Here is a 15,298-nt window from a genome sequence, read left to right as displayed (position 1 = left end):
CAAAATGTAAGGAAAACAAATGTGGAATTCTAAGTCCACAGGGACTGAGACAGAGCAAAGCACTTCCTAGTATGTTCAGTTGGGACATGGACATATGTAACTGTTCAGAATGCTGAGAAACTTCCTTCTACAAATCAGTTTCCTAAATAAGAAGTTCTAGTAAGTAGTATTAGGTAGCCTGAGGTGTGTGTGTCCAAGCTCTGAGCGGCTCCTAAGGGAATGACACCCCTATTAGAGATAAGAGAAGCAGAGAGGTCCTCTAGTGACTGTTTCTATCACATCTGGGTAGACCTGAAGACTGACCGTATCCGCCTGGCTACTTTGAGTAGATGCAACAATGCCCGGGAAAAAAATACCTCCAATACCAGTGAGATTTTGCCTTTCAGATTTCATGTTTAAGACTATTTACATTCGTTATCAGCAGGGAGTAACTAGAGGCATGAATATACATAATGTAGCAATGACCAAGGTACCTGTATGTATGTATGTGTGTGTGTGTGTGTATATACACACACACACACACACACATAAATACTCAGAAATGAGAGGCACAATGATTGACTCCATTTTCTTTTTTTCTTTCTTTCTCTCTCTCTCTTTTTGAAGATTTTATTTATTCATCACAGAGAGAGAGAGAGAGAGAGAGGCAGAGACACAGGCAGAGGAAGAAGCAGACCCCATGCAGGGAGCCCCATGTGGGACTCGATCCCAGGTCTCCAGGATCACGCCCTGGGCCAAAAGCAGATGCTCAACTGCTGAATCACCCAGGCATCCCTCGACTCCATTTTCTGACTCTGCAAATGTTCTTGCTGGCTTGCCCTGGGTGCATACCTCAGGAGAAAGTCTGGGGTCAGGAAAGCAAACTGGAGAGAGGCCCCTCAGCAGGCAGGAAATGAGTGACACATGTTGAGGGACAGGGGTAAAGTCCCATGCACCGCCCCGGGGTCCTCTCTTTACCAAGCCTGAGCCTTAAGGTGCTGACAGAGGGGCAGCAGAGCCCGTCCATCCACGGGCACAGGCAGACACACTGCAGCCGGGGGCAGAGGAGAACGAACTCTACCCCAGAGCGCGGCGCGGCACGGCTTCTTGGGCTAAGGCCCTACCCGGTGACAAGCGAGGTCTCCTCCTGCTGAGGACGGCAGCGGCCTCTGCCCAGCACTGGCCACAGACACAAGGCAGAGGCTGCGTGCCATGGGGAGGGGGAACCTGACGGAGCCAGGCACACGCGGCGCCTCAGCGCCTGGGGCTGAGCCCACGACAGCTTCCCCCGTTTCCAGCACAAGCCTCCCACATCCGCGCAGTGGTCTGCAGCCGCAGCCGAGGGAGGGGGGACACCCGCCGGCTCTGCAGGGGTGCACGAGAGCCACCAGCTGCCGGGGGACAGCTGACCAGCTCCCGCTGCCAGCAAGGGGCCCCGGCAGGCCCGGGGAGAGGAAGCCAGGCGCGCTGGGCGCTCCAGGCAATCCTGGCGACCACAGAGCCAAACCCGGCCTGCTCGCGATCAGACGGCCTCTCCCCTCACACCACCAGCGGAAGACATGTGCCTAGTCCGTCAGAACCCGGCAGGCCAGCACTCAGCGGGGACCCCCTGCACGTACAGAGAAAACAAGCAAGACGGCCCGTCCCAATTCTGGACCCAGCAAAGACGTCTTTTAAAAATGTCAGAGGGGATCCGTGAGTGGCTCAGCGGTTTAGTGCCTGCCTTTGGCCCAGGGCACGACCCTGGAGTCCCGGGATCGAGTCCTGCCTCAGACTCCCTGCGTGGAGCCTGCTTCTCCCTCTGCCCGTGTATCTCTCTCTCTCTCTGTGCCTCTCAGGAATGAATGAATAAATAAATAAATAAGTAAATAAATAAATAAATAAATAAATAAATAAATAAATAAAGTAAAAATGCCAGAGTTCTTTATATATTCCAGATTCCAGACCTCACTTGCAACTTACGACAAACAACCCCATTAATAAAATGGGCAATGGACCTGCATAGACATTTCTCTGGATTATATACAAATGGTCAACAAGCATATGAAAAGGTGTTCAACACCACTAGTTATTAAATGCAAATCAAAAGATCACCACAAAATACTGCTTCACACCCACTATATTGAGGGCTATAGTTTTTTAAAAAAGGAAAATACCAAGTGTTGGAGAGGATGTGGCAAAACTAGAATCCTTGTACACTGTGCTCATGGGAATGTAAAATGGTACAATTGTTGTGGAAAATAGTTTAGTGGTTCCTCAACAAATTAAAAAAAAATTGTCAAATAACCCAGCAAATCCACCACAAAATAACTGTTCAAAGAAAAATTTATACATGGATGTTCGCAGCAGCACCACTCACATCAGCTAATACAGAAACAATTCAAATGTGTTGACGGGTGAATGAATTTTAAAAAGTGGTATGCAATGGAGTATTCAGTCATAAGAAGTAATAAAGTTCTGACACATGCTACAACACAAATGAATCTTGAAAACATTATGCTAAGTGAAGAAGTCACACACAAAAGGCTACATACTATAAAATTCTACTTATGTGAAATGTTCAGAATAGGCAAATCCACAGAAAGTAGAAGTCAAGGGCATAGAGGGATGAGGAATGACTGTGAAAGGGCATGGCGTTCCTTCTGGGAGGATGGAGTGTTCTAGAACTAGACAATGGTAATGGTTGCACAACACTATGAATGTACTAAATTTCACCAATAGCAAACTTGGTTATGTGTATTTTTCACAATAAGAATAAAAAAGGTGAAATAGTTAAAAAAAAAAAAGCTGAAAAAAATTCACTGCAGGCAAGACCCTTCAAGAAATGTTTTAGAGAACATGAGACAGAAACTTAATCTATACAAAGTAATGAACAAATCCAGAAAAGGTAAACATGAAGTAAATACCCCTCCAAACATGGTTCAATAAATTGTTAGAACTTACTCAGCCAGTTCAGCTCGAAAGCGCCAATTTCTACTATTATCTGTCACCAAAAACTCCTGAAGCTGATAAAGATATTCTCTTCTTTTGTCAATATGAAGAAGCTGAAGTGACAAAATAAAATTCATTTTTTTATTTAAGTGACAAAATGTAGGCATTATAACTTTTACTAGACTGCTTGAAAAAACTTGTAATATAGTTATTAATTCTTCTGAGAACAGATGTAGTAGGTACATTTACTTGTTTTAGAATTGACATTAAGTTCATTTTCCCTGATAATCCCATCTACTGTCAAGAGTCTTATTTTCTTCTGAAATATTTGTTCCTTGAGCCATGTGTGACCTTCTCTGAACCCTACAGTACCCTGGGCACAGATATATGGTAGGACTAACCTGCTATGTTCATAGGACACCCTCGTTACTGTGGACTCTTTGAAGACAGCAATATGTTCTTATTCACAGATGTGAGCCCATTGCATGGCACTGTGATGGCACATGGTAGGTGCTCAATCAATATTTGATGAATGAAAAAAAAATTATCCCAATAATTGCTCCACAGTCATTTTAAAGTAGGTTTATGGTCGGTAAGGGGGGAAACCTTAAAACTTGATATAAACAGAAGCAAACAAACTTAACTGAATATCAAACAGAAAAAAAGTACTGTGACCATGAACACATTCTAAGGACAAAGTGCCGAAAGAAGTCTTGGAACATTACACTTAGTGGAGTTGATGTCAGAAACATTGGTGGAGTTATTTATTTATTTATTTTTTAAGATTTTCCTTACTCATGAGAGACACAGACAGAGGAAGAGACACAGAGGGAGAAGCAGGCTCCCTGCAGGGAGCCCGGTATGGGACTCGATCCCAGGACCCTGGGATCAGTCCTGAGCCAAAGGCAGCTGCTCAACCACTGAGCCACCCAGGTGTCCCTGGTGGAGTAATTCTGAAACTACTTCATGTATGCTGTGGAACTGAGTGAATGACTGAATATGCTCATGTTCAGAACAGAGTTTTTACCTTGAGAAAAGAAAAAACAAAGTGGAAAAAGGAGAAGAAATGGTCTTGGACTGGAAGCTGAGCTCAGTTATATATATATAAATACCCCAAACCAAAAGCCCCTCCTAGCTCCTGTCCCTTGAGAAGGTGTAAAGGACAAGACACCCCGGGAGCAGTGTGCACATCCAGTGCCGGGGTCGTGGCTTCTAACTACCGCTCTCCACTAGAAAAAGCAGGCTCCTTGGAGAAACAGCTGAGGCAAAGAAAGGAGCTGGGGCAGAGAAAGGAGAAAGTGGCTCTGAAAGTAAGGATGTGCTTAAATGTGAGGGGGCCATCAAAGGGGCACAGGAGGCAGCTTTCAGGAGTTCCTGTTAGCCAAACTGATGTTCAGAACCAAGGACAGAAACGGATTACACGGAATAAAAAAATAATTCCAGGGTTCACACACTAAAAAAAAAATTTTTAAGTTTTTTTTTTTTTTTTAAGATTTTATTTGTTTATTCATGAGAGACACAGAGAGAGAGGCAGAGACACAGGCGGAGGGAGAAGCAGGCTCCCTGTGGGAAGCCCGATGTGGGACTCAATCCTGGGACTCCAGGATCATGCCCTGGGCAGAAGGCAGGTGCTAAACTGCTGAGCCTCCCAGGCGTCCCTAAAAAAACTTTCAAGAAGGAGGATGGAGAGAAGGAAAAGATCAACTTTATATGAGAATGTCACCTAATAAATGGAGAAGGAATTAAAAAATAGAAAACTGGTATTTTACAACCAACACAGCAACAAAGTGTGTACAAATGTACAGATGCAAATGCTCTCAAGAGACAAAGGTGTTGGGAGTTTGAAAGCACTGCCCCACCAAGTCATTACTAATCATGAAAGAGGTGGTTTTACAATGGAGGAAGTGAGCTGACACCACCATAATCAAGTAGCTGGAGTCAGCATCACCAGGGATTGTGCTCCTCCCGATGTGATGCAGATAGGTAATGTGCCTGCCCAGCAAACCTGTGTAAACTGAATCTCACTGTGTAACACCACCAGACAGACCGAGGGGCATCTGCAAAACTGGCTCAGCCTCTTCAAAAATGCCAGTTACCTTAAAGACCAAAGTCAGGAAACCATTCTTGATTTAAGAGAGCTAACAAGACAAGATATTTAAATTCAATATGCAATTCCTGATTGGATTCTGAATTGGGGTTGTGGAGGGAACCTATAACAGACATTACCGGGACAGGCCGAGGAATCTCAGTATGATGTGTATAAAATATAACACCACAATACCAACGTTTTGTGAAAGTGAGATCACATTACTTCTGTCCCCCAAAACTTCAAACTACAAGAGCCAAATTCAAGGTTACATTCTGAGAAACAATAGTATTCTAGGACTAATAATTTGTAAGATCACAACTGTTCACTTCTAAAACCACTTTTATTTTATTTTATTTTATTTTTTTTTTTAAAGATTTTATTTATTTATTCATGATAGTCACAGAGAGAGAGAGAGGCAGAGACACAGGCAGAGGGAGAAGCAGGCTCCATGCACCGGGAGCCCGACGTGGGATTCGATCCCGGGTCTCCAGGATCGCGCCCTGGGCCAAAGGCAGGCGCCAAACCGCTGCGCCACCCAGGGATCCCTAAAACCACTTTTAAATGCACACCGACTTCTAAAATACAGACTCCTAGAATATCACATAAAGGTTCCAAACTATGTTCAGGGAATTTTTGTACACATATTTAACTCAATAACTTTGAAAAGTGTTTGTAATCATGATCTAACAGTGTTTAAAAATGAAATTCAGTGTAATTATTTTAAAATTAAAAATTCAAAGGACACCAGCAAAAGTGATCAGAATGGGACTTTTTAAGTCATATCTCATTATCAACTCATGGCTACACTTTCTTTCTGGGAACTTACAGAAACTCCATCTTGGTGGGAACAGAAAACTAAAAATTTTGGCCTATGGTAGAACTTTAGTGTGTTTTTATGCAGAAGAATTTAAAGGTTACCTTCAGAAAATCATGCAAATGTTTAAGAACACCTATCCGGACTTCGTCAAGGTCTTTTAAAAATCCATTGAAGATCGGAACCAGATCTGCAGCTGTCAGCTGATCTCCCAGAATAACTGCAAGCTCATGGATGGAGAAGGCTAACGTTCTTCGAACCTTCCACTGCAGAAATAAAGAGGACAGTGTTCGTAAGTGAAGTACACGGTAATGAGTGGTTTAGCCCTCAGCTGGCCTATGAAGGCTAACAGATCTGAATGTTACTAATCAATTTCAAACAATTAGATAGGAACAGAATAGCAGGAATAGATGCTTATTTTTATTTTTATTCATTTTATTTTCAGATTTCATTTATTTATTCATGAGAGACAGAGAGAGGCAGAAACAGAGGCAGAGAGAGAAGCAGGCTCCATGCAGGAAGCCCGATGTGGGACTTCATCCCAGAAGTCCAGGATCATGTCCTGAGTCAAAGGCAGACGCTCAACCACTGAGCCACTCAGGCATCTCTATTTTTATTTTTTAAAAGGTTTATTTATTCATGAGACACAGACAGAGAGAGGCAGAGACACAGGCAGATGGAGGGAGAAGCAGGCTCCCTGCAGGGACCCAATGCGGGACTCGATCCCAGAACTCCGGGATTGTGCCCTGGGCCAAAGGCAGACGCTCAACCGCTGAGCCCCCCACGCATCCCAATGGTTAGTTTTAAATCCCTGCTCAGTCTTAAAAACTGGCAGAGAAATTTCTGGAAGAAAGCTCTCTGGTATTCCTCCTAAGCTTTTCCGCATATGATTTCCTCTAATACCAAGTATCTGCTGGAACATGAACAGAAAATGCTACTGGGCTCTGTAGGGACGATCACAAGGCCGTCCACCCACGCATACCCTCTGTCAACGCCTTTGTCGCCCCACTCACCTGCATGTCTGACGCCAGCGTCTCATACGTCTCTCTCAGGCAGTGCCAGTTCTGCCTGCCGAGCGTCAGGGCCACTCCGGGAAGGCTGTATGCACAGTGCTTAGCAATCTCAGTGTCGACCGTCTGTGCACGAGACGGGTCCGTCATAGATAAATACTGATCTAACAGAGCCTGAGGCACAACATCCTAACGAAGAGAGAGACACGGCAGTGATGCGTTTTAGCAGTCTAGACATAAACTGAGTAAACTTTCACCTAGTTGAGCATCTCAACTAGCAGAGAAAAACCCAGTCTCAAAGCTTCAGGTATATCCTAAGAGGCAGGAAAAACATGTTAAAGGACATACATAAATAAAACAGCAACTCCAGAAGAAAAACGTTAAGATCTTCAAACAGAATACAGCGTAGAGGATGATTAGAACTGATCACTAAATGTAAAAGACCAGCACCTCTTAATGTCGGCAAAGATCATCAGGTCTGACATAATCTTGTGAAAGTGATAAAATAGGCGCACTATCACCAACATGGATTTTATGAAAACAAAACCCACCTTTCGATGGAAATTGAGCAATTATCTATAAAAATTTGAAGTGAATAAACATCTAACCATTCATATAAATGTGAGGAAAAGAAGAATGTATACAAAATCTTGGTTGCTTTAGGGGAAGCCAAGTGGATGGTAGAAAAGAAAATCGAGAAGGAGGTATCATCAATGGCTTAATATCTTTTGAATTGTGAACTATATAAACTTATTTAAAAAAATATTTTAAAATGGAGTTAAATTCATTAAGAGAATGAAAATACATATATATTTTAAAGATTTTATTTACTTGACAGAGAGAGAAAAAGCATGAGCAGGGCAGAGGGAGGAGCAAAAGCAGAGGGAGAAGCAGACTCCCCACCGAGCAGGGAGCCCAATGTCGGACTTGATCCCTGAGCCGAAGGCAGACGCTTAACCAACCGAGTCACCCAGGAGCCAGAGACAATGTTTTTATGAGCTTGAAAATATGTCTATAATAGAAGTGGTGAAAGCAGGTTTACAACACTATGAGTACTACACTATGAGTACTAACTTCATTTTTTTACTAAATCGAATAAAAAAACATATGCCATTTGACCTAGGAAAACCAGTCCCAGAAGCAAATAGCACACACAATCACGATGAATGCAGCACTGCGTGTAAAATCACTGAGCTAAATTTGGAGGTGTGTATGGCACCACGGAAGGCAGAGCGCCTTTTTCAAGATGGAGGCCACGCTGCGCTGACACTGTGCTGCTGTGGTGGGTGGGGGTCGGGGGTTGGGGGAGTGAGCATATGGAAAGATACACATACACACACACAGAAGAAAGGTACAAACTGTCATAGTCCAAATATTTCTTAAGTGTATTTTCCCACTTTTAAAATTTCTGAAATTGGAGTAGTAAAACTTGCCACTGATGGCACTTTATATGGTTTTGGGACTTTTTTGGTATTTTCATCTGAAATTGACTTGTTATCTTGTAATTCTTGGCAAATTAGGCATCATGAAATACCTAGGTACGACGGCATGATTCTGTCTTTGACAGACATAAAGGGGTGTGTGTGCATGATTCTGTACCTACAAAATGTTTATGAAGAAATACACAGGGGAGTCTGGGTAGCTCAGTCAGTTAAGCATCTGACTCTAGACTTTGGCGCAGGTCATGATCTTAGGGTCCTGAGTTCAAGTCCCGTGTCATGTCTGTGTTAGGTGTGGAGATTCTCTCTCTCCTGCTCTCTCTACCCTAGGCCCTCCTCTCGAAAGAAAGAAGATAGAGAGATACAAGGAGTTGTGATCCATGGTTACTCTGAAGAATGTGATCACAGGTGTGAAAAGAGGAAGATTTCTGCTTGTATTTTACTCTATTTGAATTTTATCACAAGTATGATATAGTAGTCTTATTTTTAAAAAGCTCATTGTAAGGAGAACCAAATTCAGTGGGAAATGGGTTTAGAAGACAATTAACAAGAGACCCACACAGTATAAAGACTTGTTACTTACTTGTACTTTAGATCTCCTCTCCTCATCAGGGCTGAAACTACTGTTGGTGCTCAAGTCTGAATCATTATGAATATAGCGAAGGGCGGAGTCCATATTCTGTTAGGAAAAAACATTTACGTGAAGAACCGTCCCTTCTGTAAGTTTCCTTCACTTAAACCATCTTACAAGGTTACTTACCTTTTAGGACTGCCCAAAGATATAAATACATATAAATTTTTCATGTTTGTAAAAGCTTATGAAAATACCTAAGACCTCATAAGAACTCCCCTGACTTGAGTTAAACTTGCTGAATAGGTTGCTAACTGTATGAAAATGAATTCCAGAATAAGCTCATTAAAAAATGTAAACTGGGAAGTAATTCTGAAGTGGCTCAAATTTCTAAAATTAGCTTACTTATAAATAGTATTTAGGGGGTGCTCTTGGTCAACATTGTAGAGGCCATGGGATATCCTATGTAATTTTTCTTCTACTGTTTCTATTCCTGGCTGTTTCTAATTTCACAAATATACTTTTTTAATAGCTCCAAGAAACTCCAAACAAACAAAACACCTTCTAAAATGCAGAGATACCACAGTATTCAAATCTCCAATGACGACAGGTAGCCAGGGTTTCATTCTGAAGCACTGGTATTATGTAAGATTTCTAACTTGACTGTCACCTAACACAAAACAAAACAGAAATCCACTGAAGCTCTAAGAACCCTCTCCATCCCCAGTGTGCTTGCAGGCACTCTTTCCTGAGCTTATCACTCAAGCTGCTCTGATCTGTGACCTTTTGATTCTAGCAACCAGTGGTGCTATTCCTTCCCCTCGTTTATACAAACAAGGGATAAGAAATATCAATACCACAGGATGCTGGCCGGGGGTGAGGGACGTGGTAGGAAATTAGGGAAGGATCACACAGAACAGCTCCAAGTACACAGTGAAGATGATGCTAGTAACAGTACCCACCCTCACACTCCAGAGTCCAGATAATGCCACTGGCCCCTCCGCAACATGGCCTCAAGTCCCGATCTTCTGCTCAGAATACTGTGTTGCTTGCTGCAGTGAAATGGTCCGATCAGAAACAAAGCACCTCTCCAAAAAGAAAAGGGAAGAGTTAATTATTCTTGATAAAGGGCTTTGTTTCCAGTAAGACTATTTCACTGCAGTGAGCTACGTTAACACGTTGAGGCTACTCAAATGGTCATGTAGACGAGATTGGGATTTACATTTCTAAGCACTGAACATGACACACTAATGTCACAAAGACAGGATGTGGTGACAATTACTATTACTTTATGCAAAAGAGAGAGCTGAGAAAATCAGTAACAAACAGAATGTACTAATTTGAAAGTGATTAGCTACAACTATTCCCCAACAAAAGACTTCTGATTGGAACGATTTTTCACTAGATAAACACTTTACTGAGTGCATTACCTCAACAGCATCGCTGATTAAAGGCACGGAGGCGGTGTGATTTATTTTACAGTTTGGTAGCTCATTTACACCCAGCTCATCTTGCATGTCACTTCTCTTCTCTGCGTCGCTGGCCTCCTCACGAGCATCCAGGCTGGAAGCGCGCAGCGCGGCGGACAGCACGTCCACTTGCGCTATGGGCGGAACAGGGAAACGGCATGTGAGCGGCAGAATGGGCAACGTGCTCACAAGTTTCTTCTCCATTTGCATTACAGGTTATCAATGAAATGTACACTTTTTTGACACTGCCATCAAAAAGCTGAAAAAAAACTACTGTGGTAAATCATTAGTCCTTCAAGAGGAAAAGGAGAAAACTAATATGCTTTCGTGAGATTAAAAATGTTTATCTACTACTGTACATTATTCTGCGTTAGTATGAAAGAGAAATGCTATCTAGTTTTGGAGGTACCTCCAGTTTATTAAAAGGAGTCAATTTCAGTGTAAGTTAACTATGTTTTGGTAGTGCATGAATCAAACTGACAAGGCTTACTTACTAAGCTATTTTAGCAGAAGAGCAGTCACACAAACCCTGCCAACATAAAACAATGGTAATTACAAAGATTTTTGTTGCAGTTACATTTCAACATCTCATTTCTTATTCCAGTTTATATTATTTTCCTAATTCCTTTTGAAAATGAAATTAGTGACTTAGATACCCCCAGGTGAGCACATCTTGCTTGCAGCAAACCAAAACAACAAATTACCAAGCAGTTATTCCAAAATCTGGCAAATTTCACTGTCTACATTTTCAGTTATAAGGCACTCTTTCTTCTCCCAAACAAATAAGACATGCAGGAAAAAAAAAATTTTTTTTGATTCCTTATTCAAGTAAAATCCACCTGGATGTTCAAAATATAAAAATTCATCAATTTTAACTTTGAAATTAATTGGCAGAAAGATCAGAAAGTGTGTCCCCACTCCACTCAAAGATTATAAAAAAGCAATCACAGGACTTTCATGAAGACAGCCTCTTACGGTGCTGCAGCATTTATGACGCTTAGGCCCAAGCACATTGGGACCCTGGCAACACAGATACAGGATGAGGTTCTACTCTATTAGGTCATCAGCTGCTAAATTAAGTAAGTAAACTGAAGGCATTTAATCATAAAAAGTTACTCATGAAAATATGCTCATTCTTTTGAGAATTCTAGCTGCAATGTGTAATAATCCTTTTAAAATAGTTTAGGCTCCCTTCTGGAATCTTTTAAAAAGTTTCCAAAACAAAAATCAAAATAGTACTAAAGGAGATTGCACAATATATAAAGTTTAAAATGTTTTGTCCCACATAAAATGCACAGGGTGAAAAAGAGCCCTAATTCATTTTATTTGTTTCCAGGATAGTAACTAATCAAGGCCTTTCACAGAAAAGGCCTGGAGTCATTTCTCTCTAAATGGACTACATATGTGTCCACTTTAATGTTTGTACATTCACAAGAGTTTCCATGAGTTACACTGTGAAGTTACATTTCTCAAAAAAGTTGATATATAAATATCATCCAGACAGAGCCTACTGCTGATTTCTGAGGAAACCTTATGCTTCCACTTTCCAGCCAGAGAATGGAGACTCTAATGCCTGGCTAAATGCTGAAATTTCAGCAGGATACACCACAGCAACAAACAGAAGAACACCGAACACCTGGGCCTTCATCAAAATCTGCATTTTACCTAAAAGATACACAGAAATGCCAGGAACCAGGGCTGGTTTAATGGTGGACTTATGAAAAAACAGTCCCTAGTGACTCATGCTCAGAAGTAGGGACAACCTAGAAACTGAATTTTATTCCTTCCCTGAAGAAGCTGGTACAGTTAAGCTAAAAACTTTTTAGTAATCTCCAACTCTTCCATATAATATATACTTGTGGTTAGTCACAATTTCTTAACAATTTATTTATTTCAATCAGGGAACAATACGATTCTTCTGATCTTGGCTACCAAAATGGCCCAATTCTTCCACTGAGACAAAAGTGGATAGAAATCTGTATTTTGTGAGCTTGGGCATTTTTTCCTTTAGTAGTCTATGAATCTAGCTTTAGAAAACCAAGGTGGCATCACTTTGGTAATCCTACTTAGCTTGGTGATCCCAAATGCCAGAGATTTTGAAACTGCCCTAGACAAAGACAGAAAAACGTCACATTCCCTAGGTAAGTATTTTAGAAAAGGGGGGATCTCTTACAACTTCCCTCATTGGCATGCCATGTAGGGTATGTTTTTGTTCTAGGACTGAGAAACAGCTTTCTTTTTCCTGACAACAGTATCTTCCTAGTCGATGGAAACACATTTTTTGACCAAAAATCCACAAAGAAAAAAACCCCACCAATGCTTTGACAAGGGTAAGAGTTAAATTAGCAAGACTGCGAAGCAAAGGTCACCTTCTAAGAAGCAGCCCCAGCTTCGTTCCGGCTTGTGACAATACCCCTAAAGGCTAACGAGAAGGGGAAGACACAAGGGACATGGAGGCCTGGGAATGCTCAAACTTCACTTTTCAGCATCTGTCCTAAAAAGCTTTCTCTGGGCATTGCTGCTTTACCATTTTACAGCTCAGCTGACAAGAAAAAATTACACATGTGACAGAACTACTCCAAAAAGGTGGACATTTCTTGACAATTCGTGGCTGCCCACAATGGCAGAATTAGAAATGAGAATGCATCCAAAGTTAAGGTCCAGTCCCTTCAGAACACCTGCTGATACTATGGAAAATCAAGGCACAGTTACTGATATTTAACACAAGTTAAACAGACCCTCAGATTTCAATAAAATAAAACATTCAGGAATTCTGTAGCCTAAACAGAAAATGCTCAACACTGCCCACCTCTTAATTACTGCAGAACATCTGATGCACAGGCAGTCTGTGTGCTGTCACCCTCTGTGCTCTTTGAGGCTGGGACTTTTGTCTGGTTTGTTGCTGCTATATAATTAGTGCTTAGGAAAGGATCCAGCACAACAGTAGGTGCTAAGTAATGCTAAATGAATCAATGCGTATGTTATTGTCATCATTATGGACAGAAAGAACACTGTAATTTCAATTTTTCAATTCAGCAGGCTTAAGAGCTGAATTAGAAAGAGAACCAACTAAATCGCAATATAGCATTTGTATTGAAATCTCTCACCTGCAGCCTGTACATCTGCAGTACTATTTTAAATGAAACAGCATTAGCTATCTTCTGAAATAGTCATATTCTCAAACCTGTATGTGTGTACAGGTCTTTTTGAAAAAGCACACTATCGCTTTTAGCTTATTTGTTAAAAATTTTTTTTTAACATAGCTGATTCAAATATTTCAATTACCATTCGTTAAGTGCTAAGATGTGTCAGAGATCTAGCAGGTACTGGAATGCAGTGAGAGCTCCCAGAACAGGCCTAAAAAGCCAAACTAGTGATCTTTTTTCCATAAAAGTGGAATATAAGATTCACTCAATATATGAATTACTAAAGTTTGATCAACTGGATAACCTGATAAACAGTAAAACTGTTAAAGCTAAAATTTTTAAAGCTTAAAGCTGTAAAGCAAATGTTTATCAAACATTGAGTATCCTTGGCTGTAAACATCCTGAGTTTTTAGGAGTAATTCTGTGTGTCTCAATGCTTCTCATCTGAGGGGGGCAGAGAGGAAGGGATGCAGGCAAATTACTCAGGTAAGAGTCTAATGAAACTCAACTCAATTTTCGCAACCTCATCAAGTTGTCACATAATGCAGACTACTAGGTCAGGGGGTACATCAGCGACAGGAGCAACACTGAGGATAAGCAGAGAGAGCAAAGCTGTTAAGGTTTTCACAAAAAATAACCTACCACAAGAGATAAAAAATAGGATATTCTATTGGAAATATTCCATCCTCTGTTCTTGCCTTTTTTTTTTTTTTTAAAGATCTTATTTATTTATTCTCATGAGACACAGAGGGAGAGAGGGAGAGGCAGAGACACAAGCAGAGGGAGAAGCAGACTCCAGGCAGGGAGCCCAACGTGGGACTCAATCCTGGGTCTCCAGGATAAGGCCCTGGGCTGAAGGTGGCGCTAAACCGCTGAGCCACATGGGCTGCCCCTGTTATTGCCTTTGTTTCAGAATATATGAAACAGGAATGATTAAAAAAGAAAAAGCAAACAAAAGAGAGTGAATTGGTGATACATGGAATAACCAGGATAAATTTCAAATACAGATGCCAAGCAACAGAAACAGACTCAAAAAAGGCTTATATTACTTGATTCTTATTTATGTGGCATCTGAAAGAGGCAAAATCACAGGGACAGAAAATGGGTCAGTGGTTGCTAGTAGCTGGGCAGGAAAGGACAGATGGACTAGAAGGTGCACAGAGGAGTGTTCTAGGGTGGTAGAATGGTTCTGTATTTGGACAGTGGCAGTGGCTGCACACAACTGCATGCATGTCTAAGCTCATACAAGTGTCCATTCAGAATGCTAGAGTCTACTGATAGAAATTATATCCCGATAAACCTACAAGAAAAGGTTAAAAAAAAATGAAACCGATCATCTACCAGTTAAATTAAAATAACATTCAACAGTCAAGGATATGAATTTGCCTTCAGTCATTTAGTTTTTCTCTAAGTATAAAATTATAATAGGGCAACTTTTTTTTTTTTTTTAAGATTTTATTTATTTATTCATGAGAGACACAGGCAGAGGGAAAAGCAGGTTCCCTGTAGGGAGCCCAATGTGAGACTCGATACCGGGACTCCAGGATCAGGCCCTGGGCCGAAGGCAGGTGCTAAACCGCTCAGCCACCAAGGTATCCCAAGCATAACAGGTTTTGTATATTTTATACTGAAGCTATCATTTTATCTGCTTTAAAAATGGGCATTTCCCAACAATGAGCAAACTGATAGTTTAGAAGTTTTAGCTTCTGGAACTAACAAGGTGGAAAAAAAAAAAAGGGAAAGGGAAAAGAAAAAGAGGAGAAAGAAAAAGAGAGAGAAAAAGAGTGGGATAGAGAAAAAGTCCATGAAGTGATGGAAAATCTGAAGACTTGTAGTTATAGGAAATCCAA

The 15,298-nt window shown here is 41.2% G+C and overlaps 1 protein-coding gene across 6 annotated transcripts in view; it reads right to left on the bottom strand.

Annotated features, from left to right (window-relative positions):
• PPP4R1 (protein phosphatase 4 regulatory subunit 1) overlaps positions 1-15,298 on the bottom strand; it is a 61,302-nt gene that overhangs the window by 3,305 nt on the left and 42,699 nt on the right. For all 6 annotated transcript variants that reach the window (XM_077899960.1, XM_077899961.1, XM_077899964.1 and 3 more), the window contains 5 exons: positions 10,264-10,436; positions 8,846-8,941; positions 6,827-7,012; positions 5,918-6,079; positions 2,923-3,023 (listed from right to left, as the gene is read on the bottom strand). In XM_077899960.1, the coding sequence (XP_077756086.1) occupies positions 2,923-3,023; positions 5,918-6,079; positions 6,827-7,012; positions 8,846-8,941; positions 10,264-10,436 (718 nt within the window). The remainder of the gene's footprint in view (positions 1-2,922; positions 3,024-5,917; positions 6,080-6,826; positions 7,013-8,845; positions 8,942-10,263; positions 10,437-15,298) is intronic.

The sequence above is a fragment of the Canis aureus genome, chromosome 6, assembly GCF_053574225.1.
Source record: "Canis aureus isolate CA01 chromosome 6, VMU_Caureus_v.1.0, whole genome shotgun sequence".
NCBI classification, from domain to species: domain Eukaryota; kingdom Metazoa; phylum Chordata; class Mammalia; order Carnivora; family Canidae; genus Canis; species Canis aureus.
Note: the sequence above shows the minus strand (reverse complement) of the source record. Positions and strands in the feature narration are given on the sequence as shown.